At 48.6% G+C, this 25,354-nt stretch overlaps 13 protein-coding genes across 13 annotated transcripts; 7 read left to right on the top strand and 6 right to left on the bottom strand.

The window, feature by feature from the left end:
* Window positions 1-376: 376 nt before the first annotated feature.
* On the top strand, window positions 377-3,056 carry N7517_010337 (uncharacterized protein; the record flags this gene model as incomplete). The annotated part of the gene is made up of 3 exons (XM_056728060.1): window positions 377-544; window positions 937-2,861; window positions 2,927-3,056. The coding sequence occupies 3 exons, from the start codon at window positions 377-379 to the stop codon at window positions 3,054-3,056; spliced, it is 2,223 nt and encodes a 740-aa protein (XP_056573875.1).
* A 469-nt stretch (window positions 3,057-3,525) lies between these two features.
* Window positions 3,526-4,857, bottom strand: N7517_010338 (protein-lysine N-methyltransferase; the record flags this gene model as incomplete). The annotated part of the gene is made up of 4 exons (XM_056728061.1): window positions 3,526-3,647; window positions 3,712-3,847; window positions 3,903-4,457; window positions 4,624-4,857. 4 exons carry the CDS (start codon window positions 4,855-4,857, stop codon window positions 3,526-3,528), a joined length of 1,047 nt encoding a protein of 348 aa, XP_056573876.1.
* Window positions 4,858-5,078: 221 nt separating this feature from the next.
* N7517_010339 (40S ribosomal protein eS24) lies at window positions 5,079-5,940 on the top strand. The gene is made up of 3 exons (XM_056728062.1): window positions 5,079-5,218; window positions 5,419-5,666; window positions 5,747-5,940. Exons 1-3 carry the CDS (start codon window positions 5,142-5,144, stop codon window positions 5,821-5,823), a joined length of 402 nt encoding a protein of 133 aa, XP_056573877.1. The 5' UTR covers window positions 5,079-5,141; the 3' UTR covers window positions 5,824-5,940.
* Window positions 5,941-6,221: 281 nt separating this feature from the next.
* N7517_010340 (uncharacterized protein) lies at window positions 6,222-6,498 on the bottom strand (the record flags this gene model as incomplete). The annotated part of the gene is made up of 2 exons (XM_056728063.1): window positions 6,222-6,398; window positions 6,472-6,498. 2 exons carry the CDS (start codon window positions 6,496-6,498, stop codon window positions 6,222-6,224), a joined length of 204 nt encoding a protein of 67 aa, XP_056573878.1.
* Window positions 6,499-6,734: 236 nt separating this feature from the next.
* N7517_010341 (uncharacterized protein) lies at window positions 6,735-6,993 on the bottom strand (the record flags this gene model as incomplete). Its single annotated transcript, XM_056728064.1, has 2 exons — window positions 6,735-6,905; window positions 6,931-6,993. 2 exons carry the CDS (start codon window positions 6,991-6,993, stop codon window positions 6,735-6,737), a joined length of 234 nt encoding a protein of 77 aa, XP_056573879.1.
* Window positions 6,994-7,039: 46 nt separating this feature from the next.
* On the bottom strand, window positions 7,040-7,328 carry N7517_010342 (uncharacterized protein; the record flags this gene model as incomplete). Its single annotated transcript, XM_056728065.1, has 2 exons — window positions 7,040-7,222; window positions 7,284-7,328. 2 exons carry the CDS (start codon window positions 7,326-7,328, stop codon window positions 7,040-7,042), a joined length of 228 nt encoding a protein of 75 aa, XP_056573880.1.
* Window positions 7,329-8,925: 1,597 nt separating this feature from the next.
* N7517_010343 (uncharacterized protein) lies at window positions 8,926-10,400 on the bottom strand (the record flags this gene model as incomplete). The annotated part of the gene is made up of 3 exons (XM_056728066.1): window positions 8,926-10,092; window positions 10,153-10,260; window positions 10,308-10,400. The coding sequence occupies 3 exons, from the start codon at window positions 10,398-10,400 to the stop codon at window positions 8,926-8,928; spliced, it is 1,368 nt and encodes a 455-aa protein (XP_056573881.1).
* A 1,532-nt stretch (window positions 10,401-11,932) lies between these two features.
* On the bottom strand, window positions 11,933-12,355 carry N7517_010344 (uncharacterized protein; the record flags this gene model as incomplete). The annotated part of the gene is made up of 1 exon (XM_056728067.1): window positions 11,933-12,355. One exon carries the CDS (start codon window positions 12,353-12,355, stop codon window positions 11,933-11,935), a length of 423 nt encoding a protein of 140 aa, XP_056573882.1.
* Window positions 12,356-12,962: 607 nt separating this feature from the next.
* On the top strand, window positions 12,963-16,512 carry N7517_010345 (UDP-N-acetylglucosamine diphosphorylase; the record flags this gene model as incomplete). Its single annotated transcript, XM_056728068.1, has 8 exons — window positions 12,963-13,042; window positions 13,114-13,814; window positions 13,866-14,062; window positions 14,114-14,256; window positions 14,327-14,460; window positions 14,902-15,596; window positions 15,659-16,393; window positions 16,441-16,512. The coding sequence occupies 8 exons, from the start codon at window positions 12,963-12,965 to the stop codon at window positions 16,510-16,512; spliced, it is 2,757 nt and encodes a 918-aa protein (XP_056573883.1).
* Window positions 16,513-17,262: 750 nt separating this feature from the next.
* gisB (putative zinc knuckle nucleic acid binding protein) lies at window positions 17,263-18,304 on the top strand (the record flags this gene model as incomplete). Its single annotated transcript, XM_056728069.1, has 6 exons — window positions 17,263-17,317; window positions 17,371-17,406; window positions 17,474-17,485; window positions 17,541-17,582; window positions 17,636-17,754; window positions 17,819-18,304. 6 exons carry the CDS (start codon window positions 17,263-17,265, stop codon window positions 18,302-18,304), a joined length of 750 nt encoding a protein of 249 aa, XP_056573884.1.
* A 732-nt stretch (window positions 18,305-19,036) lies between these two features.
* Window positions 19,037-20,428, top strand: N7517_010347 (recombinase DMC1; the record flags this gene model as incomplete). Its single annotated transcript, XM_056728070.1, has 7 exons — window positions 19,037-19,078; window positions 19,153-19,245; window positions 19,322-19,521; window positions 19,584-20,011; window positions 20,071-20,093; window positions 20,146-20,308; window positions 20,361-20,428. The coding sequence occupies 7 exons, from the start codon at window positions 19,037-19,039 to the stop codon at window positions 20,426-20,428; spliced, it is 1,017 nt and encodes a 338-aa protein (XP_056573885.1).
* A 287-nt stretch (window positions 20,429-20,715) lies between these two features.
* N7517_010348 (putative ribosomal small subunit assembly protein) lies at window positions 20,716-21,701 on the top strand (the record flags this gene model as incomplete). The annotated part of the gene is made up of 2 exons (XM_056728071.1): window positions 20,716-21,633; window positions 21,693-21,701. 2 exons carry the CDS (start codon window positions 20,716-20,718, stop codon window positions 21,699-21,701), a joined length of 927 nt encoding a protein of 308 aa, XP_056573886.1.
* A 764-nt stretch (window positions 21,702-22,465) lies between these two features.
* On the top strand, window positions 22,466-23,469 carry N7517_010349 (general transcription factor IIH subunit TFB6 family; the record flags this gene model as incomplete). The annotated part of the gene is made up of 2 exons (XM_056728072.1): window positions 22,466-22,856; window positions 22,991-23,469. 2 exons carry the CDS (start codon window positions 22,466-22,468, stop codon window positions 23,467-23,469), a joined length of 870 nt encoding a protein of 289 aa, XP_056573887.1.
* Between the last annotated feature and the right edge of the window lie 1,885 nt (window positions 23,470-25,354).

A 25,354-nucleotide genomic window follows, 5' to 3' on the forward strand; every position in this document is an offset into this window, starting at 1 on the left:
TTCTTACCCAGATTTCCTTTTTGTCAAATTAACTTCTACGTATCTCTTAGCCAGAATGATGAGTCCCTTTTGGGGATTACTTTTGAATGTCCAATAGTGTCTAGCTTATTATTACCACATCTTTCCAGTCCTTACCTATATATGCAGGTACTAGCATTGTATACACCCTTTGTGACGTCATTGTATATAGGCGGTGAGGCTTGACAATATCAAAGCGGTAGGCACGAACACCTGGAGGCTTAGCTCATCCCGGCTGAGTTCGGTATCTCCGCTTTCTCAAATCGAATATCGAATCTGTGATACCTCGAAGCTGCAAGTTCTCTGATGATCAGGCCTCTCCACTAACTCAGCTCCCTCCCAAGGGGCCACATTCTTCATGGATACTCCACATAGCTTCGAGGATCTCAGCATTCCTACACATTCAAGCCCTACCACCACCCTACGCTGCTGCTGTGGCCGCAATGACTGTGCTTTACTCGAGCATAACAATGTAGCTCTCGAGGGTCTGGAAAAGGATCTAGAGACTGCTGCTAGACTAGGCCAGGTACGTAATTTTTTTCGATATTAGCTGCCCAAGTGATGTTCGCTGTTGGTTGGGTATAAAACGCCAAGCAGTTCCTGGGCTGGCTGACCCATGCATGTTTGGTTTGATATATCAGTTTTATCATTCTTCACAAAACACTTTTGTATCTGATTGCTTTTTTCCCCTTCACCCTTTCATTTATTACTCGGACTGCCCGGTACACATTCTGCATACCTTGTGCAGACCCCACACCATTTGAAATCAGTCTTTATGATCTTACATTCTAATGGCTTCCCTCCGATCACGATCTCCTATTCTCTCGCACTGTTTTGGCGTTCGTCATGGCTACCTTTCATGATTATACTGCCAAGGCAGCATGTTTTGAGGCATCATCACTGACTTTTGCTCTACAGGCCTTGCTACACCGCCATGAAAGCTATATGGCTGAAGCGGAAGAGGACCGCCATCGGTTGGTCGGCAGCATTGACGATCTAGAACGCGAAAAGCAACAAGTTCAAGCTGAAAATGCGCGCATCATCGAAGAGAACCGCAGTTTGTTAGAGCAACTTGACAGTTTGAACCAAGCGGTGGCTGAGTCTGACAATCATGTCAAATCTCTAACGAGGACTTTGGAAAATACGGAGTTTGAGTTGCGGAGATTGACAGCAGCTGCAACACGTGCCGCAGAGCTCGAGGCGCAATTAGCTCTCATGGAGACAGAGCAGTCTAAGCTCCAAGAGAGCCTTGTGTCAGTGCATGAAGACGAGAAATCGGCCGTCCAACGGTGGAGACAGGCAGAGAACACCCTACGAGACCTTCATGATCAAGTCGACCGCATCGAGAAAGAGGCGCGTGAGGAGAGGGATCGACATTCAGAGCTCGTCCAACGCATGGAACGCAAGAGAGCCGTCGAGCGCGAGCTGGACAATGCAGCGGGACGTCTCAAGGGTGCCGCTGCTACCTCTGGACTAAATCGCAACGCCAGTGGTGGTACCACCGTGGTCTCCCGCTTCGTCAAGGACATCTTGCAAGACAACGCCAATCTGCAAGTTGGGATCATGGAGCTACGCGACATGCTTCAGAGCTCGAATGAAGAAGTGCAGAATTTACGGGAACAGGTTATCTCTCATCAGCCGCTGGCCGGCGTCGATGAGGACGACAGTGTACATCCAAGGCCTTCCACTACGTTAAGCGAGGAGCTACAAGCGAAGGAAGAACGACGCGTTTCTCAGGAACTCCACATCCATCATCATTACCACACTCCAACTCCAACGCTAGCTACCAAGAAGGAGAAAGGCACCCTCAACCGTCGCGTGAAGAAACGCCGCCCCGCTCTGGGCAGCCCGGTAGTAATGCACTCTGCGACGCGGGCACATTCGCCCCGAAGAGCCCTTCATCGCTCCCAGTCATCTGGGTCCTCCATGTCAACTATTCTGTCGCAAACCTCTGTCTCCATTCCACCTCATTCATCCTCCCACCGCTGGTCCTTGCAATCACATGCTCCAGACTCGCTAGCAAGCTCTCCTCGATCCGCGTTCCGGACGTCATCGATATTTGATCGTGTTGAACGCGGCGCTGATTTCTCTGAGCCCACCAGCCCTGAAAGCACCGTGTTCTCTTCGCCGTTGATGCAGGCACGGAACCTGAAGGGCCTTGATTTGCCCTTCCGGCCAATCGGTGGCTTTGATAACCACGAAGCACCTGACGACCTATCTGCATTTGAAGATGATTTCTACAACCGCCAAGACTTCTCGAACACCGGGGATAATGTCACAAGAGAGCCTATCCCAGAAGAATCCGAACCATCTCCATCGGTGGCATACTTCCCGCCTATGGGTGAGCCACTGACGACCACCCAAGATGACATCTTTACCATGCATGTACAGTCTTCATCCTTGCGCAGATCTTCTTCCCATGACAGCTTGCTCTCCGTCTCCGTTGCTGGAATGGATATTCATACACCCACCAGTCGCCACAAGCGAATGGGCGACTGGCATCCCGGCATGCGGATTCCTCGGCGTATCTTGTCACCCAGTGTCGAATTAGTGTCAACACCCCCGGTTATCTCAGCCCCGGCCATCACAGCCGATCGTGCAAAAAGCTCAGAGCACACATCCCAGTCATTGCTTGCTTGCATGGCTGCGGGAAATCCCACGAAGTCCGACACAGCATCTATTGTATCCGCGGACAGCACCAGCACCGGCTCAACCGCAGCCCTTGGGCCCCGCAAAACTACGACGTTGAGTCGCCGCATGGGAGGCTGGGTCTTAGGCCGCTGGGGCATGGCGCCTGTTTCAACCGATAACGACTCGCAAGACCCGCCAAACTCGCCAAACACGTCGGTGACATCGTCACCTTCTATGCCTGCTCCCAACCCCCTGACCCGCTAGCTCTTCGCTTCAGATACCCAGGCGTGAACCAAAAGGGTCCGATAATGGGCCTACGGCCTCCCCCTCCTGCTCCGATCTCCATTCATGCACAAAGCATAGACGAAAACCTGCTACGAGAGAGTCTAGCCGAAGAGCATAGCTAGATTCTTTGTGGTCTAGGAAACCTGCACATTGATTGTTCTTTAGCGTCTACACTCGTTTTAATCTCGCACTTATTATTTCTTTTTTCACTTTTGCATCCTGCTCTCACGGTTCGGTTGTTGCATTTCTTGGATTCCTGGTTTGGAATGGCGCGAGTTGCGATGATACCCATGCTTTCCTCTTTGATTTCCTCAACTTGTCTAGGTGATGCGCTCTTTGGTCCTTTTCACATTGTATGCTTTACGCGATAGGATCCTTTTGCTTAGACCTCACTTCATTGAGCACCTCAATACCATTGGAGTTTTACCCGTCAACATGATCGAGTTGAACAATTTTGCATAGAGTTCCTTCGGGGCTAGTTATATACTGTAGCAGCAAGTTTCATGCACTACCTTTTGTATAAGTTAAATAATATCACATTCTCTAGTCATACTCATTACCTCGTGATGTTACCGCAGTTCAAGTGGCTGCTTATTTCGCCCGCGAAATCCGATACGTGCGGATTGGGATGCTGGTCGAATGGAAGAAACCCGTCTGGTCTTCTGGTTGTGTCGATTCGAACGGGAGAGCTTCAGCAGCGAATGAGTTCGTTTCTATGGATGTTTAGCACTGCACAAGACATGACCATCAGCATTGTGTATAAAACTCAAGACTCACCACAGGCATTCAAGAACGTGCGGAAAGTGTTCTCATTGCGCACGGTTGAAGCAATGATAAACTCTTTGATGTGATAGTTCTCGAAAAGATCCCGCACGGTAGACAGGAGTATGGGAACAAGATCGGTATCATAGATCTACGTGTAGAATGTAAGCACGAAATCCAAGTAAACAGCCTATAAAGACACCCACCAGATCAGCACCGAGAGCAACATCAAACCTCAGCCCTGTACCCTCCTCACCCTCATCGGAGCCCAATCCGGCAAGATTCCCCTCCTTCGCCAATGGAGTCCCCCACTCCCAAACAGCAGGATAAATCGGAATGGACGGGAGTCCATTCAAATTATGCTTGACACAGTCACGAATATTATCAATAAGCATGGGCTCGCGGTCAGTAACAACAACAGAGCGCACACCAAGATGGCGAGCACAAAGAAGCGACAAGAAGCCCGTGCCAGCGCCCAATTCGATAACTCGTTTACCGCGCACAAGAGCCTCGCCTGCCTTGGACGCCAGGAACGAACCGAGATGCAGCGCAGCCTCCCATGTCCGATTGCCAGTCGTTCCAGCGGAAAGAATCAAGCCGCGTGATTCAGAGGTGATGACAGTGCACTCTGAACTGATTCCTGCGCTGGATGTTGGCGCTGTGTACTTGACCAAAGACAGTTGCTGCGCTTGTTGCAGTGCTGAGGGCTTCGGCTGCGAGACTAGTGTGCTCCAGCTTTCCATGAGATCATCGTTAATCTCCTGTTTTCACGGGTGGAGGGAATAGGTTAGATAGGTTGAATCAAGGAATATAAAAAAGTGGATTTTGCATTGGTGTGTGGAAGTATATGGGATAGAAAAGGAAAAGATAGGCAAATCAAAATGACAAATGCAGAATAACAGGACTTAAACAGGTGGGGTGGCATACATCCTCCTCAGGGTTGGTAATTGATTCCTCAATGCGTGAGATAATCTGTTTCAGCACTCGGCTTCGGTAGCTGTCTGGTGGGATAGGGAAGACTGCATTTTCGTTGAACATGCGCTCGTACAAGGCTGCTTGCACGGCTGGCTGGATAATCACATGGCCTGGTGGGAGGGCCAATTGCTGGAGCTCAACCAGCTGGAAATATTGTGCAGTTAATTTAGGAATAAAGTCGGTCATGGTTGCTGAATTGAACATAGTAATGAATTTGATATTGCAGATCAATGTAGCAGATATCTCATTGGAGCCCCGCCTAAAAGAGTGGATGAGTCAGGAATGAGATAAGCAAGGGCTGATCAACACTTTCTGCCTCAGGCGCATAAATTTATTAGTCATATGGCCTGAGGCATACAGCCCAAATAGGCTAGCGTCTACCCTAGCCGAGCCCACACCACACGAAAATTGAAAGTTCGACATCCTCAGTGACCCCGTCGACACTTCCTCCATCCAACGCACACACCAAAATGGCCGACACTCCCGTCACTCTGCGGACTCGCAAGTTCATCCGCAACCCTCTGCTTGCCCGCAAGCAGATGGTCGTGTAAGAACCCCCTGATTTTCCCCCTCGTTTTGGATCTGTGTGTGGGAAATGCATCGCAGGCGCGCAACATTGAAATTCGACAACCACCCAGCATAAAGAGAAAGAGAAAGAGGAATACAATCGGAACACCGCAACACACACAGAAACAAGCATCGAAACACCAGAAAACCCCGATCTGACATCTTTTCGCGAATATCTAGGGACGTCCTCCACCCCAACCGCCCCAACGTCTCCAAGGACGAGCTCCGTGAGAAGCTGGCCGATCTGTACAAGTCCAACAAGGACCAGGTCTCCGTCTTCGGTTTCCGCACACAGTACGGTGGTGGCAAGAGCACCGGCTTCGCTCTGGTCTACGACTCCTCCGAGGCCCTTAAGAAGTTCGAGCCCCACTACCGTCTCGTTCGCATTGGTGCCGCCAGCAAGATCGAGAAGGCTTCCCGCCAGCAGCGTATGTTCCTTTCGTCCCGACGATTATCAATCGCCAAACATCATGTTGTTTCTTCTTTGCTAACCCCTTTCCCCCTACAGGCAAGCAACGGAAGAACCGTTCCAAGAAGTTCCGCGGTGTCGCCAAGGTCAAGGGCCCCAAGAAGAACAAGGATTAAACGCCTCATCTGTAACTATTCGCACGATACAACATGGACCGATGATGCGGCATGGCGCGATGGGAAAGATTATGGCGGTGACGGCTTTGGCTCTGGAGTTACCCACCTGGATTTGGCTTGTCTGGACCTAGGTGCGGTCGGTCGTGTGTGGGGGGGTGGTTTATCTTCCTTTTCAGCGAACATCAGACTAAAACCCAAAATGATGCCCGTTGATTGGTGAAGATCGTGGACGGATACTCTTTTTTCTTCCTGTGCTTGTTGGAGCTGATGATTCCCAAGAAAAAAAAGACCTGGCGATCCCCATGGAAATTTTTAAACAGGGCGTCAGTGTTGTGGTTCTTTGTGTGTATGTTTTTTTTGGGGAGGGGGATCATCAGTCTCCGTGAAGACGGCCGGGGTTATGAGAATCCGGGCTTCGGCTGTTTGCCCGGGATGAAATTACATTTTACTTGTTTCTCTTCACCTGGTCTGGCGGTCTTGTAGACTGTACTTGTACGTTTGTACGTTTGTATGGCCATGTCTGGATCTATAGTTTGATCTGGAGACTGTAGACTGATGACCCTCTGCGGCGTAGTCTAGGCTCAGTCTTTATCAAGCCATGCCCCTCTATGCTCTATACTTCAATGCGGAGTGCTTCCAAGGCTATACCCCAATGTCATCGTACAACAGAAGCATGTCTTAACTTGATTGATGTAACAATTCGCCCTCTTCTTGCCTATATCAGAAGGCGAACCTGTTGACATCTTTGATTTACTAAAGCAATGTTTCACGTCCAGTTGATTCAACTGGACTATGTCAATACAAAGAGCCAAAGAGAGTGAAATGATCATGCTGTCCCCTTAGCCAAACCCCCAATCTGATCCTCCAAAAGCCTCTCTGTCACAGCCGATTCATTCCCCCCATTCAAGCCGCTATTTTGTAGAACGAGAGGAGTATTGAACACATCCAACACCTGGACCAAGAGCAATGCGCCATGCCAACAGATACCCAGTGACAGTCTGCGCCACCTTTTCTATTCTACCCGAGAAGACAGGGGCATAATAGCCCTGGGTATCTTCACATTGCTTCTTCCAGTTATCGCTCTATTCATCCACCCATGCAGCATACAACTCCCGCACACAGGTCAGGAACGAACGAGTTCTTCGTCTGACTCAGCGTATCCTTGCTCATCTTCCCTAATACCCTCAACGGTTCGCCGAAGGAAGTCAGTTCCGTATTATGGGAATATGCGGTAGTGTCGAGGCGGGGATGATGACTCAGGCTTAGGAGAAGGGGGTTCAATTATTATTATCTCAACTATCAAGTCATCGGGCTCAGTTGTGATTTTGAGTATGAAATCAAATGTGGCTTTGAGGACTGTCGTTCGATCGGACTCTGTGCTTGGCTCGGTAATCGTGCGCTATGCATCGCCGCAATGTAAGCGATTGGTCCTTATTTTCGGAAAGCAGAAATTATCCGACGTGCAAGCATGCCAATGAAGTTCCTTTTGTACTTCCGAGATTCATAATTTATATCGGAAAATATATAAAGCACTAGGTTACATGGGCTGAAAGTTACTGCCTAAAGCGCTAAAGCCCTAATTCATAGTGCAGACTCATATTATACTGAATGTTGCAGCTGATCATTGCCCGAGCAATTCAACTGACTTGTGATTAATTGCTTGTTTTTGCAATCCTGACACTACTTCGTCCAGAAATGTAGTGTCAGCAAAAAGCGTAGTGTCGGCCTCTATAAAAACGATCTAAACCCTCTACAGATGAACCAACCAAAACCAAACTAGTCCTCTATCCGACTTAGAGCAAAAGAATAACAACCCAATGTACAATGCAGGAACTAACTTCCCAAACCAAGCCATCACATATAACGTGACAAGCCCTCGAAGCAACAGAATCCAACCGGGAGGGGCTGTGTAAGTAATTCCCTCGGGATGGATCGCCTGTACGATGGACAGATTACACAACTTAGAACAAATTCCCTTTCTCAAATATTCTATTCTCAATTAAATTTCAGTTCCAATATGGAAATACCTCATTCCAATTCCACGTGGACTTGTTCCATCGGGAAACTGGTCTTCTGATCGGATATGCAGATACATATCTGCTACCGTATGATTTCCGGCAGCCAAGTACCCGGACACAGCCATGGCAGGGTTGTATACGGCGTGGCAGGTTGGGTCATTGTATCACTGCATTTTAGTCCAGGGCGGAAGTCAGGCATCCGGCGATGTACAGATTTATGTGCTACTTTCTGGTTGATTTGGAAGGATTCCTGGTGTTGGTCGGGGAGTGCAGGGCACATAGTTAGCCGTAGTCTGTCTTTGTGACTATTGGGGGTGGATGGGAAATATGGGGAGGGAGTTTATTATATGTATTGTATTATTTGGGATATGGTTGGTGACTAGGGGGTTGTACTCAAGTGTTGGATTGAGATATAGATACTTGAGTAAGGGCAGATAGAGTAGATATGTTAAAGACATTACTTTCAGATAGGCCGTATAGGGCAAATAAAGAACCCTCCATGCTTTGGAGAATGGAAGACAGAAGACTATCACAGGCAGACCGGAGAGTTCATTCATCATCCCGTCGAGATCAACTAACAATAGAATATAAGACATTCCGCCAACTAGATCAAAAATGCATGGCATGAAAAAAGCATATATTTGAAACAGACACAGAACCACAGATATAAATCACTGCAAAAAACCACTCTGGGGTATTAGGGAGTAATCTTGATAGATGGGTGTGACAGGATAGGCACAATCCCCATCATAGTCCATTAGATATTTTTTCTCTTTTGAATGAACATAAGCAGACAGAAAGGGATGAACGGGCAATAAATCAAAACAGTACTGAACATCAAAAGACCAAAAACAAACAAAAACAAAAACAGACATGAGAAAGACATTACATGGGGCAGAACAAAGGCAGATGTAAACGGCCTTGATATGGGTATCTCTTTTGTGTATCTTGTGTGAAAGAAAGAAACCAAGCAAGAGACCAACCAGGAAAAAAGAACTAAACCAAATCAAAACCCAAGAATCCGACGGGGTAAATAAACGCCTCGTGTTTCGATACAATGACACCAAGACAGACCCTAGTCAACTCAATACGCCCCTTGATGTCCCAAGGATGAAATGGGAGGACGATGCAAGCTATCAACCGAACGCCCATAATCAGACAAGTTATCAGGCAAAAATCCATACGGCAAACCAACCGCCGAGTCTGCATGTCGAACACGCGTATAGGGCAACCCATTAACAAGCGTCGGTGCCGAGCAGCGCACATCCGCCTCGACAACGCCCCTGGATTTTCTGCGCTCATTGCCAGAATAACCATATACATCCGGTGCGCAATCAGAAGTCAGTGCGAGCATACGCTGTCCGGCGCCGCTGTCGCGCGAGAAAGTGCGTCCTAGACGTGCATCGGATTTGTTGTACTCCCCCAGTGTGCTCTCTATCGTGTCCAGAGCTGGGTAAGGCGGGTTTGCAGCGGAGGAGGCCATGGAGGATGAGGATGATGGGGGAAGAGGGGATGAATCCTCTGCTGTGGCCATGGGGATGTAGCCGAAGACCAGATCAGGTGTTCCGTCGTCTGAATCGTTTGACTTGACACGTGCTGAGGGGCTGGTATTGTAGATACCGTTGCTTGGGACGGTGGGCATGGTCACTGTGCGGCCGTCTGGAGAGGTTGCGTACCGCGAGTTCCAACCCTGGCCCTTTGCGTCAGAGGCTAGGGTCATGCCCGAGAGGCCGTCTGGGAGGGTGGAAAGGTTGATGTTTGGCTGAGGTTGGCTTCGGCAGGTTAGGGGCGTTGGGAGAGTGCGGTCTACGGCGTCGGTGTACGACGTTGTCATTGCTCCTGTTGATTGGGGCATTTCGGCGGACATGCCTTGGCCTGGGAGCACGAAGCCGTATGCAGCTTGGTTCATGTTGCTGTTTGGTTCTTCGAAGAACTCGCCGTTGGGTCTGCCGTTGATATCCCAGGCCCGGTTACCCCATGCGGTGCCATAGTCGAGCATTGCTCCAGGGGTGCTGGACAGCATGTACCCTGGCGATGTCTGGCCGTGGTAGTTGGCTGAATGGTCATCATAGGAGTGATCCATGCCGACGGGTTGCCGTGAGAAGTTGGACTGGATATCCAGCTCGTAGTCTTCTCGCTGGTATGGAGTTCGCATTTGAGGGGATCCCATGAGGATAGACCTTCCCTGGCCCTTATTTGCATAGAGCCTAGCTGCTTCTCTAGCAGCATCTTCGGGGGCCAAAGAGTTGACCTATGAAGCAAAAGAACTAGGTCAGTGTGACTCTTTCGTGGATGTGTGATTCAGGCTTACTCTTATGTATTGACATTCGGTAGCTCCAACACTACGACAGCTGGAGCAAGCCAAGCCAGTGTTTAGATCACCATTGCACTTGATTTTTCTCTTCCGGCATCGATTGCACTGGTAGAGGTTAGAAATTGCCGATCAAGATGGAGAGAGGTACTTACTGCCACTAGAGCTCGCTTCCTCTGTTTCCGTGGCTTGTCATCTCGCTCTACAAGATTGCGTTCCTGCTTAGCCACACGCATTGATCGAGCCATAGAAATGGTGGAGTTATGCCGGGCTTCTAGTTCCGAGAGGTTGTATGTGTGATCCATGATGCAAAGAACAATAACCCGGGTAGATTCACTGTTCAGCAGATCCAAAAGGAAAGCTCCAGTGAATGCCTATAAGTCAATGTTGAGAGAAAGTAGAAAATGAAGGATGTCTCTGGGAAATAGGACTAGATTTAAGCCATGTTTTGGTAACAATCGGTGTGATTGATTGCCTTCTTTTTTTTTTATAAAATTATAGACATGCGATATTTTTTGCCCCCTGCTTTTTTCTCTATATTTTATTATTATATTCTATACTATGTGTTTAGATCTAGGGAAGAGAGACGACATACACAGTACCTAGGCCAAAAGTACCCTGGACCTAGCTTTCCTTTCTTTTTTTGGTTTTTTCTCCTTTCTTATTTCTTATTTTTTTACTTCTATTTCCCAAGGGGAAAGAAATGATATGCACAGTTCCGTATGCCCAGATTCCCCCAGTTGTCATATAAGACAGAAAATATACGTTTTAAAAAGAGGTTTCACAAGGTAACGTCACACGGATAGCCATGACGAGAACAGGAGATAGATGCTCCGGTGTTTCAGCTCTTTTTTCTTTTTCTTTTTTCTGCTAGAAGAGGAAACAGTGTATCTCAAGATCTTCCAGATAGAAAAAAACGGGCAACTGCCGAGCTACTGTTTGCAGAAACATGACGATCCGCGGGGGAGTATGACCGACGTCCGTAAATGTTTGCTCGATAGTTCTGGCGTATAGCTGCAGGTTAAAATAGTCCGAACGTTTTTGAACTCGGTATCGAGGGAATGTTATCTTGCAAACGCACGGTCTAAAGAGAAGAGAAATAATAATAAAAAAAGCAAACGCTTGTATCAGGCTTCAATTGTCTCAATAGAGAAAGAGAAGAGAAAAAGAAAATATACCGAAGTCTCTCATGACACCTGTCACTTTGACAAGCGCACGAGTTGGCTTCCCCGGGCCAAGCGCGCTCTAGAAAGAAAAGCCTTTCAGGGATCAACGATCTAAAAGATTGATCGACGACAAGGGTATCGACCCAGCGTTCTTTAGCGCTTCCGGTACGCAGCTAGATCGAAATGGAAGGGGAAAAAAAGCAAATCAAGTCCATAAAATGAGGAAGAGGGATATAGCACTTACCCATTATATGGAGTATTGTGTCATTCATACCAGATCTCGATCACAATCAACGCTAAAGGCTAAAAAGGGGAATCTAGAAGTGACTGAGATGCATGAACTTCTGGGATGCTTGCAAGGTTCGCACATTGCTTCGAGTTAATGTGGAGAGGAAGTTTCGCGTTACAGTATGACATGGGGCAAAGAATTATATTGTAGAAGGGGGGTTCTCCAAGATTATAGTAACTCTCCAATATATTCATGTCCCTTAAGACATCCAGTGTGAGGACACGAGAGACATGGAGAAAGAAAAGAGAAACTAGAGTGGGGAAGGCAATCAAAGTCTGGGTTTCAAATACAAATCTAGACCCCCCATGGAGTCTCTGGCAAGTATTTAGACCAGTGTCAAGGTTTGACGATGCACGACATCCGGGGGAAGCAGGAATGGAGAAGAATCAGGAGAAACCAAAGAGCCCTGCGACGCCAGCTGACTCTGGAGTTGACTCGCCAGGAACACATGTTGGGATTGAGACTGGCTTTTGTTGCAGACGATACGGTGGAGGCAACCCCCCTGGCTGCTGACCGGAACTTGCCCAGATCGAGAAAGGTCAAGCAAGAGGCTCATGATCATCTCCCATCCCACGTGTGTGGCTCTTTTCCAAAAAGTTAGTGTATTAGTGATGATACCCGTTGGATCACTGCTGCAGGAGGCCGCCCGTTTCCCCTTCCCAACGTTTCTGTTGTGGAACGGCTCACGGGGGAAAGATGGGTGTCCAAGCAAAAGGAGGACCGTGTATTTCCCATGGAAGATGCCCATGGTCTTTCAGTGGGGAGAAGTCGAAAACGGTACAACAGGGTGACTCAAGGATTAGCCAGTGAGCATTACTCTCGAACTGCCAAGAAGATATGCTTCTTTTGGCTTGGGCTGCTGCTGCATGAGGGATATAAGCACACAAACAGTTCAAACTTGGAATCCCAGGGTCGATCAAGGCCCTTAATAAGATCCGCTGCACGTCGATCTCAAATGCGTAAGGTTATGTGTCCAACGGGGACATTCGGAAGATATGCCGTTCGATTGACGAGCACCGTTGCACAAGTCTCCCGGGTCGATCATCCGGCAGAGCCCTAGAGCTGTTTCGCAGTACGTACCCATTCAGGAAAAATTCCTTTTTGTGTGTAAAAATAGGAAGAGAAGAAAAAAAAGAAGAAAATCAAATAAAGAGAGGCTCAGGTTCTCTCCGGTTAGGGATCCCCGCGGGCGGTCATTGGTCGAAGCTCCGATCTTTTGCGCATTTCTCGTGACTTTCACTTCTCTCTCTCTGTCTGTCTCTCTCTACTATCTAATACCTCTCTCTTTTATTACCAAAGTTTGTCAAGGTCCAAGCGCTTAATTCGGTGGCTTTCGCGCGACCCGATTCCCCGCTATGAGCGCGCTTTTAGAGACCTCCCTGGGCGATATCGTAATTGACCTGTTGGTCGATGATGCACCCAAGGCGTGTGACAAGTGAGTGGCTCCGTTCCTTGGCTTTCCAGTCTGCTGAAACCTGAAACTAAGCTCATTTTGTGTGCTTTTAGCTTCTTGAAGCTATGCAAGCTCAAGTACTACAATTTCTCGCCCATCCACAGCGTCCAAAAGAATTTTACCTTCCAGACCGGCGACCCGCTCGGCCCTGATGCACCTGAAAGTGATGGAGGATCTTCAGTATGGGGTCTGCTGGACGGACCGTCGAAACGAACATTTCCACTCCAGGTGTCGCGCAAGTTGAAACACTTGGAACGCGGCACGGTGAGCATGGCGACGGTACCGGCCAAGAACGACCCCGACCAACGGATAGCCGCCAGTCAATTCATCATTACACTTGGAGACAATCTGGATTATTTAGATGGCAAGGCTGTGATTTTCGGCAAGGTCGTCGAGGGCTTTGATGTCCTGGAGAAAATCAATGACTCTTTTATTGACGACCGAGGTCGACCGCTGAAGGATATTCGCATTCGTCACACCACTGTCCTTGACGATCCCTTCGATGACCCGCCAAATCTGGTTGAACCACCTGAAAGCCCGCTGCCCTCCAAAGCCCAATTGGCCACGGTCAGAATCGCGGACGATGAGGACTTGGATGATGATATGGATGAAGAGGCTATGGATAAGCTCCGTCGCGAGCGTGAGGCTCGCGCCCAGGCGCTGACATTGGAAATGGTTGGAGATCTGCCGTTCGCCGACGTCAAGCCACCAGAGAATATTCTTTTTGTCTGCAAGCTCAACCCGGTCACACAAGGTTTGTCACGTTTCCCCGCGGAATCGTGAGATTGGTGCTAATCAATGCTAGATGAGGATCTGAATCTTATTTTCAGCCGCTTTGGAACGATCTTGTCTTGCGAGGTCATTCGGGACAAGCGCACTGGCGACAGTCTACAATATGCTTTTATTGAATTCGAGGAACAGAAGGACTGTGAACAGGCCTATTTCAAGATGCAGGGTGTCTTGATTGATGACCACCGGATCCATGTGGATTTCTCACAGAGTGTAAGAGCTCCTCGTCACTATTGCCTAGATCAATATGCTAATATCTCCCAGGTATCCAAATTATCCGAAAGCTGGCGCAATTCTACTGTCACCAAACGCCGACAGAGAGGTGGATTTGGTGGTGTTGAAGATCTCGAAGCGAAACGCCAGTACCGAGAGCTGGATGACGCGCCTATTGATGAGAATGATTCTAGGTATGGGATGATGTTTGACAAGAACAAGAAAAGGGGCGCTCCGGCTCCGCCCCGCGAGGCTCCGCGGGAGGCCCCGTCAGATCGTACTCGAGTTCGAGATCGAGGAAGTCGAAGTCCTCGTCGAGATAGAGATCGAAACCGTCGATACAGTCGGAGTCGGAGTCCACGACGAGATTCACGAAAAGAAGGCCGGTACCGACGATAGTCCGTATACTGTACAAAATTATTCTTATTCACATATTCCCTACCCCCTATTCTCAAATAAATAACTTGAACATATCCACTCGAACTTCGCCCCGTGTAGGCCAAGGCCCCGCTATGACTAGCGTAATAAAATCCAGTGGGCAGGTCTCAGATGGCGCTCGCTAGTCACTTTCTTGTATGGACAGCTCATTATTACTCGCCTCTGCAGATCCCTAAAAATAAACTGGAGCCCACTAGGTTCCTAATAGTGAGAGATATATTAAACTGGAGTTTTTACCGTGTACCCTTGGAAGGTTTTAAGGTACTTATTCAGCTTGAGCTTCACCCCACGTTTTCATTTTTTCTATTTACTTTCTTCTCTCTCTCTCTCTTCGTACTTTCCCCAATTATCTCTCTCTTCCTTTTTTTTTCAAATATTCAAAATGGCAAGCCTAATTAAAGATGCTGTCTCCAATGTTCTTGGAAAATTCCAGGGCACCACTCCAGAGGTTCCCCGTGAACCATCAGTGGAGGAGTTTCAAACACTACAAAAGAAATACACAGACGCTGGACAAGGTCATGTCTTTGCCTTTGTCGACGAATTGACCACCGTCGAGAAGTCACAGCTCTTCCACCAGTTGTCCAACTTTGACCCCACTCGGATCAATGAGCTGGCCGACAAGGCCCTCAACCCTCCTCCGGTCTCAGAGGGAACCGCGACCCTCGAGCCCCTCCCCGAAGTCGCCACAGCCTCCATTCTCGACTCCGACCCCTCAGATATTCAGAAATGGTATGAAGCCGGCCTGAAGGAGGTGGCGGCGAACAAGGTGGCCGTGGTCTTGATGGCTGGTGGACAGGGTACCCGGCTCGGCAGTTCTGCCCCCAAGGGCTGCTTTGACATTGGTCTGTTGAGCGAGAAATCGCTCTTCCAGCTGCAGGCTCAGCGTATTGCCAAGCTGCAGTCCCTCATCGGTGGTAAGGACGTCGTCATACCCTGGTACGTCATGACCAGTGGGCCTACACGCAAACCCACCGAGGAGTTCTTTGAGAAGAACAACTACTTTGGTCTTGACAAGAACAATATTATGGTCTTCGAGCAGGGTGTTCTGCCTTGTATCTCCAATGATGGCAAGATCCTGCTCGAGAGCAAGGGCAAGGTATGTGATATATACGGGCGTGGCTCAACATGTAAGAAGAGATTTGTTGACCCCGAATATAGGTCGCCGTGGCTCCTGATGGAAACGGTGGCATCTACCAGGGACTTGTGGTCTCCGGTGTGCGCGAGGACATGCGCCGCCGTGGTATCGAGCACATCCACCTCTACGGAGTGGACAACTGCCTGGTCAAGGTAGCTGACCCGGTATTCATTGGCTTTGCGGCCTCTAAGAACGTCGATATCGCGACCAAGGTGGTGCGCAAGCGCAATGCCACCGAGTCCGTAGGCCTGATCCTGTTGAAGAACGGCAAGCCCGACGTGGTCGAGTACTCTGAGATTGACAAGGAAACTGCCGAGGCCAAGGACCCCAAGCAGCCCGACGTCCTCAAGTACCGTGCTGCCAACATTGTCAACCACTACTACTCCTTCCGGTTCCTCGAGTCGATCGAGAACTGGGCTCACCAGCTGCCCCACCACGTGGCGCGCAAGAAGATCGCCTGTGTCGATACTGAGACTGGTAACATTGTCAAGCCTGAGAAGCCCAACGGCATCAAGCTGGAGCAGTTCGTCTTCGACGTGTTCCCCATGACACCGCTGGAGAAGTTTGCTACCCTTGAGGTGCACCGTCACGACGAGTTCTCGCCTTTGAAGAACGCCCGCGGCACTGGTGAGGACGACCCTGATACCAGCCGTGCGGATATCATGGCCCAAGGTCAGCGATGGGTTGAGGCTGCTGGTGGTATTGTTATTACCGATGGCGAGGCCGTTGGTGTTGAAGTTTCTCCTCTGATCAGCTATGTATGTTTTCTCTATCTCATCTCTGATCTCTCAACTAACATACATAGGGCGGTGAAAACCTGGAATTCCTCAAGGGACGGGAAATTAAGGCACCGGCTATCCTGGAGCGGGAAGAGTAGATTAGATGGGCTAACCAGCTGGATCTCATGGAGATCTCTTTGGAACGAAGAAATGAATTGCATTGTGACACTTTTTGGAGAATGGATCTACTTTGTAGGAATGTAGGGATAAGGTATTCTCAAAATATATAGAATATATATTCCATACTATACTGTAGGATATTATACAGTAAACGCCTTACGCAATACGGAAAAGCCCGGGAGCTAAAGCCGGAGTTTGTTCTTTTTCCACTTTTCCTCTCTTTCGTGCATTCTCTGAAAACGAAGTTGGAGTTGAGAAGAGGTTATTGAAGTTGTTGAGTGTGAGTATCTTTTCTATTCGTCTGCCTTTTTTTGCTTTTTTTTTTCTTTTCTGTGTGGTTTCCCCCTCGTGTTCCACTTTTTTTTTTCCAAGTGGGCTGTCACAACGTGCCTTTTCTCCAAGGTTCTCAAGAAGCTGACCAAGAGGGTAGACTTTTGACATTTGAAGAGTTACCTGTGAGGGTGAGTGAACGTCGTGTTTCGCCGTTCGAGCTCTCTTCCCCCCCCCCACCGATCTACGTCTTCCCCCTCTTTCGATTGAAATTTTTGAGATCGCAACGCGATTGTGCTGGGCTCGGATTATATCGGATACAATATACACTGGAACTGCAAATACCAGGCGCATACGATTCAACAATTCCGACAATGGAGGGGAAGACGATCGACGGAGCTATACCAAACCATAACCCCGACCTCGGGCTGACTTGCGATGGATAGATTACCGCCAGAATGATGTTGTCTCGTCGCGCATGCTACAAGTGTGGCACTATTGGTCACTACGCTGGTTAGTATAGCTGGAAGCTTGGTATATCTGGGGTCAAACTAATTCCTCGCTAGAGGTCTGCTCCTCCACTGAGCGTCTCTGCTACAACTGTGCGTGAATATCTCCCGAGAGCTCATACCCTTATCTTACTGAGTGCTAACTTATCTTATTTTACAGGCAAGCAGCCCGGTATGTTCGATCAGGGGTCATAGTACTCAAAACAAGCTTCTAAGTTATCATATAGGCCACGAGTCGAGCGCCTGCCCTCTGCCCCGTACCACCGAGAGTAGGCGATCATTCAATATCAACTCCTATTCCAGGTTGCTAACAGCCATCCAGCCAAGCAGTGCTACAACTGCCAGGGTCTCGGCCACGTCCAGGCTGACTGCCCCACCCTGCGCCTGAACGGCGGTGCCAACGGCCGCTGCTACAACTGCAGCCAGCCCGGTCACCTTGCCGTAAGTTCCAACCTCCAAGCCTAGGTCTTGAACCTTCGAACCAGTTACTAAAACCCCATTCCAGCGCAACTGCACCAACCCCACTGCTCCCGGAGCTGGTGCTCCCCCTACCGGTCCCGCCGCTGGCCGCGGCGCCGGTGGTGCTCGCGGTGGTTTCCAGGGTGGATTCCGTGGTGGATTCAGCGGCTACCCCCGTGCCGCTACCTGCTACAAGTGCGGTGGTCCCAACCACTTCGCTCGCGATTGCCAGGCTCAGGCCATGAAGTGCTACGCTTGCGGCAAGCTCGGCCACATCTCGCGTGATTGCACCGCGCCCAACGGTGGTCCCCTCAGCTCCGCCGGCAAGGTCTGCTACAAGTGTGCCCAGGCTGGCCACATCTCCCGCGACTGCCCTACCAACGAGGGTGCCGCTGCTCCCGCTGCTCCCATCGAGGCTGTCCCCGTTGCCGCTACCCCCGTTGTGGCTGCTGCCCCTGCTGTCGCCGCTGTCGAGACTGCCACTGAGGCTAACACTGTCCCTGCTGCGGCTCCGACTACTGCCGTCGCTTAAGTGCGTTCGGTCCTATCTCTCCACTGTGCGTCCGCCATTGGAGGAATGCTTGGAGTTCCTTTTCTTCCTTGATTCTGTATTACGGTCACTTTCCCCTAAACCTCTCCGCCATTTCTTCCTTTGCATATATTTAAATCACACCCACTGTTTTGGGGAACGGGTCTGGTTCTGGACCTGAAAAAAAAAAACAGCTTTTGATTTCCCTTATTTCCCCCCTTTTGGAACTTGTTCTTTTTTTTTTAACTTATTTTTTTTTATCCCTATCATGTATACGACGAACAAACAGAAAAAGTTCTTTTTGGTTTTGTTTTTCGAGTCACCCTTGACTTGACTTTCACAAGTCTTATGATTGGCGTCTATTCTCATGGATTATCTTTCTTGGTTGATCGACTCTTGGTTGCGGTTTTCCCGAATGGGGCCAAAGAGAGAACGAGGAGATGAAGTGTGGCAATGAGAGGATCTGTTGAAGCTGAGCGGAATTGGATTCGGGCCGTTGCAACTGTGGAAAGAAAGAAAGAGGACTTCCAGATGGGAAGAGTCCTGAGAACATTTCGAGCTAAAAAAGAAATATCTCAATTATCTTGTTTCGTGTAGTGTGTAGATGGGTGTACTTAGTAACTGAACCCGTGACCCTAAACACAAAAGTTGAGTCTTCCTTCACATCTCTTGTTCACTCTACATTCACCCCCATCATTCATCTTCACATAACCATCTCCAATCGATCCTGTCAAGATGCCGGGCTCGGTTGGAAGTGACGAATTCGACGACGACGAGGTACAACAACCCCCCACCCCCACGCACGCCTTGGAACTGCCAATCTAACCAGAGCGAATATTCTACAATTGCAGAACTTCATTCTGGACATTGACGGTATACAAGCCCATGGCATTGGCGCAGCCGACATCACCAAGCTAAAGGCCAATGGATTCTACACGATTGCTGTCAGTACCTTCCGCCTCGTCTCCAAGCATAGCGCAAGCCCATGCTATCCTCGAACAAACCTAACCAGTCATCCAGTCTGTCCACGGCGCCACCCGAAAGACTCTCCTCAAAATCAAAGGATTTAGCGAAGTCAAAGTCGAGAAAGTCAAAGAAGCAATTCAGAAATGCCTTCCAACGGCCTCAGGCTTCATCACAGCAATGGATCTCCATCACCAGCGTAAGAAAGTCGTCCGTATCTCAACCGGCAGCAAGCAATTTGACTCAATTCTCAACGGGTGAGTACACAATACGACCCATCCCCAAAGCCACCAGTCAAGCCCATCTAACACCTCATCAGCGGCTTCCAAAGCATGAGCATCAGCGAAGTCTTCGGCGAATTCCGCTGCGGTAAAACACAACTCTCGCACACAATGTCCGTAGTCGCCCAGCTACCCAAAGAAGCAGGCGGGGCAGCCGGTAGAGTCGCCTACATCGACACAGAGGGCACTTTCCGACCCGAACGCATTGCTCAAATCGCCGAACGGTTCGGAATGGACCCCGACACGGCGCAGGAGAATATTTCCTATGCGCGCGCACTAAACAGCGAGCACCAGTTCGAGCTGCTGAATACGCTTTCTCGGGCATTTGCAGGTGGCGAGTATCGATTGCTTGTTATTGATAGTATCATGAACTGCTTCCGGGTTGATTATTGTGGCCGTGGAGAGTTGGCGGATCGGCAGCAGAAACTGAATCAGTTCTTGATGAAGCTGGCGCATATGGCTGAAGGTGAGATTTATTCTTCTGTGTTTTTACGGCCGTTTTGGCTGATCTGGTGTGACTGGCAGAGTTTAATGTTTGTGTCTTGATGGTAAGTGAGGTCTTATGTGTTTCGACGTGTTGGGGCTCACATTCCGGTTCAGACAAACCAGGTCCAGAGTGACCCTGGTGCCAGTGCTCTCTTCGCTGGAGCTGATGGTCGCAAGCCGGTTGGTGGCCATGTTCTTGCTCACGCTTCCACTACTCGTGTGCTCCTTCGGAAGGGTCGTGGTGATGAGCGAGTTGCGAAGATCCAAGATTCTCCTGGTGAGTACATTGATATGCCCCTGGATTTATCACTGTTCTAACTCCTTCTAAGACTGCGCTGAGCGTGAGGCAATCTATGTCATTACCAATGGAGGGATCAATGATCCTGACAAGGCTTGAAGGTGGTGTGGTCGATGGAAATGCTTTGCAGTCACGATTTTCATGATGTATCAGGCTTTATGCTGCGATGATCTTATACCATTAGTCAATTCATATGATGTATGATAGGTTAAAATACCAATAGTTTCAAGTCATGTTCATGTCGATGTAGTCGAAGCCCTAAGTAGGAAGTTCACCGCCTACACCGCCGCTCCGACATCCCGGCAAAATTTTGTGCCAAGAGCAAATCTGCAGAAAAAGTTCAGCTCAATCAACGCAACAATCCGGCAATCAAACCTCCATTCAAAATGAAGGTCGAATCCGTGCAGGTGGAAGGGTACATTACCCTACCAGTGCAGCTCCCAACAACCCCTCTCTTTCCCAACCCCGCAACACACTACCTCTACATCCGACCACACGAGCCCCGAATCCCAGACCCAGATTCCACCCGCTCCCTCTTCATCGTCAACGTCCCCATCGACACCACAGAAGCGCACCTCCGCCACCTCTTCGGCACGCAACTCGCTGCAGGCCGTGTAGAAAGAGTTCAATTCGAAGATGTGCAGACCAAAAAGCGCGCCGCGGCAACAACGACAGAAACCAACCTAACTCAATCCAAAAAGAAGCGCAAGCGCGTAACCGCCGATGACTTCGAACGCCACCTAGACGACATTACTCTCCCATCCACCTGGGATCGCAAACTCCACAAGAGCGGCGGCCACGCAGTCGTCATCTTCGCCGACAAGCCCAGCATGGAAACCAGTCTGAAAGCCGCCACCAAGGCCTCCAAGCGCGGTACCACCATCGTCTGGGGCGAAGGTCTGCCTACAGATCGCATCCCCGTCCTCGGATTGAACCGATACGTCGCGCACGAGCGCATGCAGTACCCCGATCGGGGGACGTTGCTACGGGCGGTGAATGAGTTCATGACTACGTTCACGCAGGTGGCTGAGACGCGCAAGCGCGAGGATCACAAGCGTCTTGCTGTTCCGGACGACGATGGATTCGTTACTGTTTCGCACGGACCTAAGTTGAATTCTGTGGCGCGTGAGGATGAGATGCGGGAGCTTGTTGAGAAGCAGAAGAAGAAGGGCGTGGGACTCGAGGACTTTTATCGATTCCAGTCTAGGGAGAAGAGAAAGGAGAGACAGAACCAGTTGCTTAGGCGCTTTGACGAGGATAAGAAGAAGTTGGCGGAGATTAAGGCTCGGAAGGGCAAGATTCGAGTAAGTTTACTCTGTTGTTCGGTTGGTCTTTGGGATTGGTGTACTGACTTTTAATACAGCCTGAGTGATCTGATGCATGACAGCATGGCGTTCTGGGTGTCTCTTTTTCGATGGCAGGATAAAAGGTTCGAGGTGTCCTATGTACATGTGAGTATTTGCTTTCTTTTGTTCTTGTTAAGTTCGCTCCGAGGATGAACACGCTGGGGCCATAGTAGCAAAACGCGCTTTGCCCGCTGTTATGTTATGACTGCAAACACCAGCATATCTATATCTTCTCGCCTTCTGAACTGGAGTTGATGTCTTGTCGGGGTTTATTGTGCTTATTGGTTGTCCATCTGCTAATGGTTCAAAATAGGTTAGATACATACATACGTGTTATCTCAATATCAATAGTTTATGATCCAATTATATATATATATACATGTACTTCAGCCCATATCATGGATGGCCGTAGCCTCTAATTCCGGATCTCCCGCACAGACCAACGCTTGGCGTCACATCCCACCTCTGGAGAAACGGCACTTCTTACTATGGATTGGGATGATAGCTCCGTCAAAGTATAAGACAATTTGAAAAGATCAGAGACCTGTTGTTACGGTTGGCTGTATCATGTGATATTACTCTCGGCTAAATCGCATTCTCCAAGCACGCCTGAGGCAAAAGCTTGACACGATATATCTTGGAAGAACAGCCATATCTCTTACTGGCATACAGCACATGTTCAGACCTTCTTTTGCTCCTCTTTTATATCAAACCCTCATCAAGACTAAGCATTTTGATCATTGGACCCGACCCATTCTATCTATACAAAGACAGCAACAAAAACCCCAAGATGCCCCCCGCCTCAATCCAAAATGATCAAGACACCGACTCCGACTCCGATGTCGAGTTCGAAGATGTCCCAATCTCCCTCCCAAGCAGACCCAGGAACAGGGAAGACACAGGAATCCCGATAACCATCCCCTCACGACCACCACAATGGAGCCCAACTCTATCACTCCCGCAACAGCGAAGCCAACCTATCTCCTCCGGCTCCGAGGAAGAAATCCAACTCCGAGGCCAAATCAGCACCGGAATAGAGAGAGTCACGTACCGCAAAATGAAATCCGACATGGGCATGGATGCACCGGATACACCCGTTTCGGAACGCAGGTATGAGAGCTTCAAAGAGCTCGCTGCAGAGGTGGAGGGTCTTATTGATACGCTTTGGGCGTCGGCAACACGTGAGTTTCATATTTTATACATGCATGTTGTAGAAGTGAGGATTATGTATTGCGATATACTATCTTTATTATCTTCTTTTCTTTTTTTCTTCATCATCTCCTTATCTATCCTACATTCAACTAACTCCATCCAGCGTCAATCCAAACCGAAGCCCTCATAACCCTAGCAGGTCTAACCCAAACCTCCCTCCCAGCCTTCCCTTTCGATGCCCCACCAACCCTAAACATCCTCCACAAGTTTGACTGCGTCTTCGCGGCGCTGTGTACAGGCACGCATCCACTCACCGGCGCCGTTCTACCCGGCGTACAGCCGGGCCAGTCTCTTGCAACGGAGACGCAGAAAGTGCGGATCCGGAGTTTGGCGGAGAGGACTAGATATCAAGTTTTTTCTTGTTTGGCCAAGTCGAATGAGAGAGTTAATGCTGCTACTGTTTCTAATGGGCATGGTAATGATTATGGATATGGGGATGGTGATGAGGATGAGGATAGTGGGGATGAGGTCGATGAGCCGTGGATGTTAGAAGCTACGCGGGTTTACGAGAAAAGTCTCATGTTACTTGCGGAACAAGATCCTGATGTGGAAGGGGAAATGGATGAGTTTAACTGTTTGTAACTAGTATTATTCCTGTTGCCTGACGTATGTGTGCCTATGCGGCTCCCACGGAGTATGCCTATTAAATAAATGTTGAAGGATATTTTTAGAACAGATCGCTATTACGTCGGTGCTCAGTACAATATATACGAACGCTCAGGCCACACACAAAAATGACATAGTTCTGGAGAAAGCAAAGTCCCACTCCAAATTTGCATTACATCTATACATAAGTAGATATGTATGGATCTAAATATTTCTTCTAGAAACTTCTAGCTCATATTAATTTAAAAAAATCTGGACCGGGAAAAAAAAAAAGAGCTGGTGGGGTGCAGGCAAAAAAAAGTGAATATTGTAACTGAATCAAGTAATGAAGTATACAGTAAGCGTTCTCGTACGTTGAATTCAGGTATCAGTCACAGCCAGGGCTGACACTCTCTTTGGCTATAACTGAGTGAACTAAGTGGATGTGAGCCCTGAAAGTGGGGGCCATCGGGTCCAGCTAGCCTGGGGCTGCGCAGCTCGGGGGGGCTGCAATGGCCAGTAGGATGTCCGAGGGGTAGAATTTAGTGCGATCTGCTTTGGTATACTTGATTATGCTTTGACTTGTTTTTTTCCCACGTGAAAGTAAAGCAAGTGTGTTCTGATAGGATGGTATATATGTGTCTTCTATGTGCTTTGGATAATATTTCCGATGAGAGACGAAGTGTTTTGTTTCCATGGTTCGTGTATTTGAGTATTTGGATTGGAATATAAGTTTGATTATATGCTAGAAAGCTATATTCAACATAGATATAAGATGTTAAAGCAGTCCACATAGGTTAATTGTTTAGGGCTATACCTTAAGAAAGTACGGAGTACAAGACCCATTCCCTCATCATGCAAGGGTTGGATTAGCTTATCATTAGATCTGAAACCTAACATCCCATCCCTTGCACCCCTTCCATATAAAATAAACATACAAATGTCAAGAGAACATAAAAACGCGTACCGCGTAAAGTGAAAGGAAAATCTCTGCTGGGTAATGATAATACGAGCGGCCCCCCAAGTCCGGCCAATAAGAACAGAACTCCGCATAAGAAGCCTTCCATGGTTCTGATGGAGCCTTTTGAAGTTGGGTATTCGGACGTGCGCGGCTAACGGGAATACGAAGGGATTTGAAGTCCTTGCAGCTTAGCCTACATGGATTAAAGAACCTTGCTTTGAGAAGAGCTCTATACAGATTAGATAGCTTTTAGGGCTGTAGGGTATCTGGGTGAGCTTGTATGGAAAGAGAATTACCGTATGGGGCTGATGGTTCCATGGTTCTGTTTTCTCAGCAAGTTTCTGCTTATACGGAAGAATGTATATCCAGTATATCCAGTATATCCAGTATATCCAGTATATATTGTATATATTGTATAGATATATTGTATCTAATTCTTAGTATTAGTTTCATATATAATATGAGATATCAGATTCACCCAAATATGTGAATATGTACCCAACAGGTACCTGATGCTGTAGGTTAGGAAAAAAAAAAAAAAAAAGATTACCTCAGCATATGACGATGACCGGGAGAGGCCCACGGGGTTTGACAAGTCACATTGCGAGGATGGCCACTGGTCCTTGCAGATTTCATGCATTGGGGCTTCTTGCCCCTTGTTCTTTCACTGAAATTTGCTAAGATTTTGTTTAAATCTGTTTTTTATTCTTTTCTTTCTACATGCTTGCTATCTTAAAATACAGGCGGAAGAGCGGACTCCTAAAAAAAGGCTAGGGTTGATCGGCAACTTTGGATATAGACCTCGGGTCATAGGCTATGATGTATCAACTTCAATTATCCCGGTTTCCCGGGATCCTGGAACGATGAAGAATCTAACAAGCCCCCCGCATGATTGATATCATGCAGCATTGACAGGAATCT

The sequence above is a fragment of the Penicillium concentricum genome (assembly GCF_028827145.1).
Source record: "Penicillium concentricum strain IBT 3081 chromosome Unknown utg000006l_segment0_segment0, whole genome shotgun sequence".
NCBI lineage: Eukaryota > Fungi > Ascomycota > Eurotiomycetes > Eurotiales > Aspergillaceae > Penicillium > Penicillium concentricum.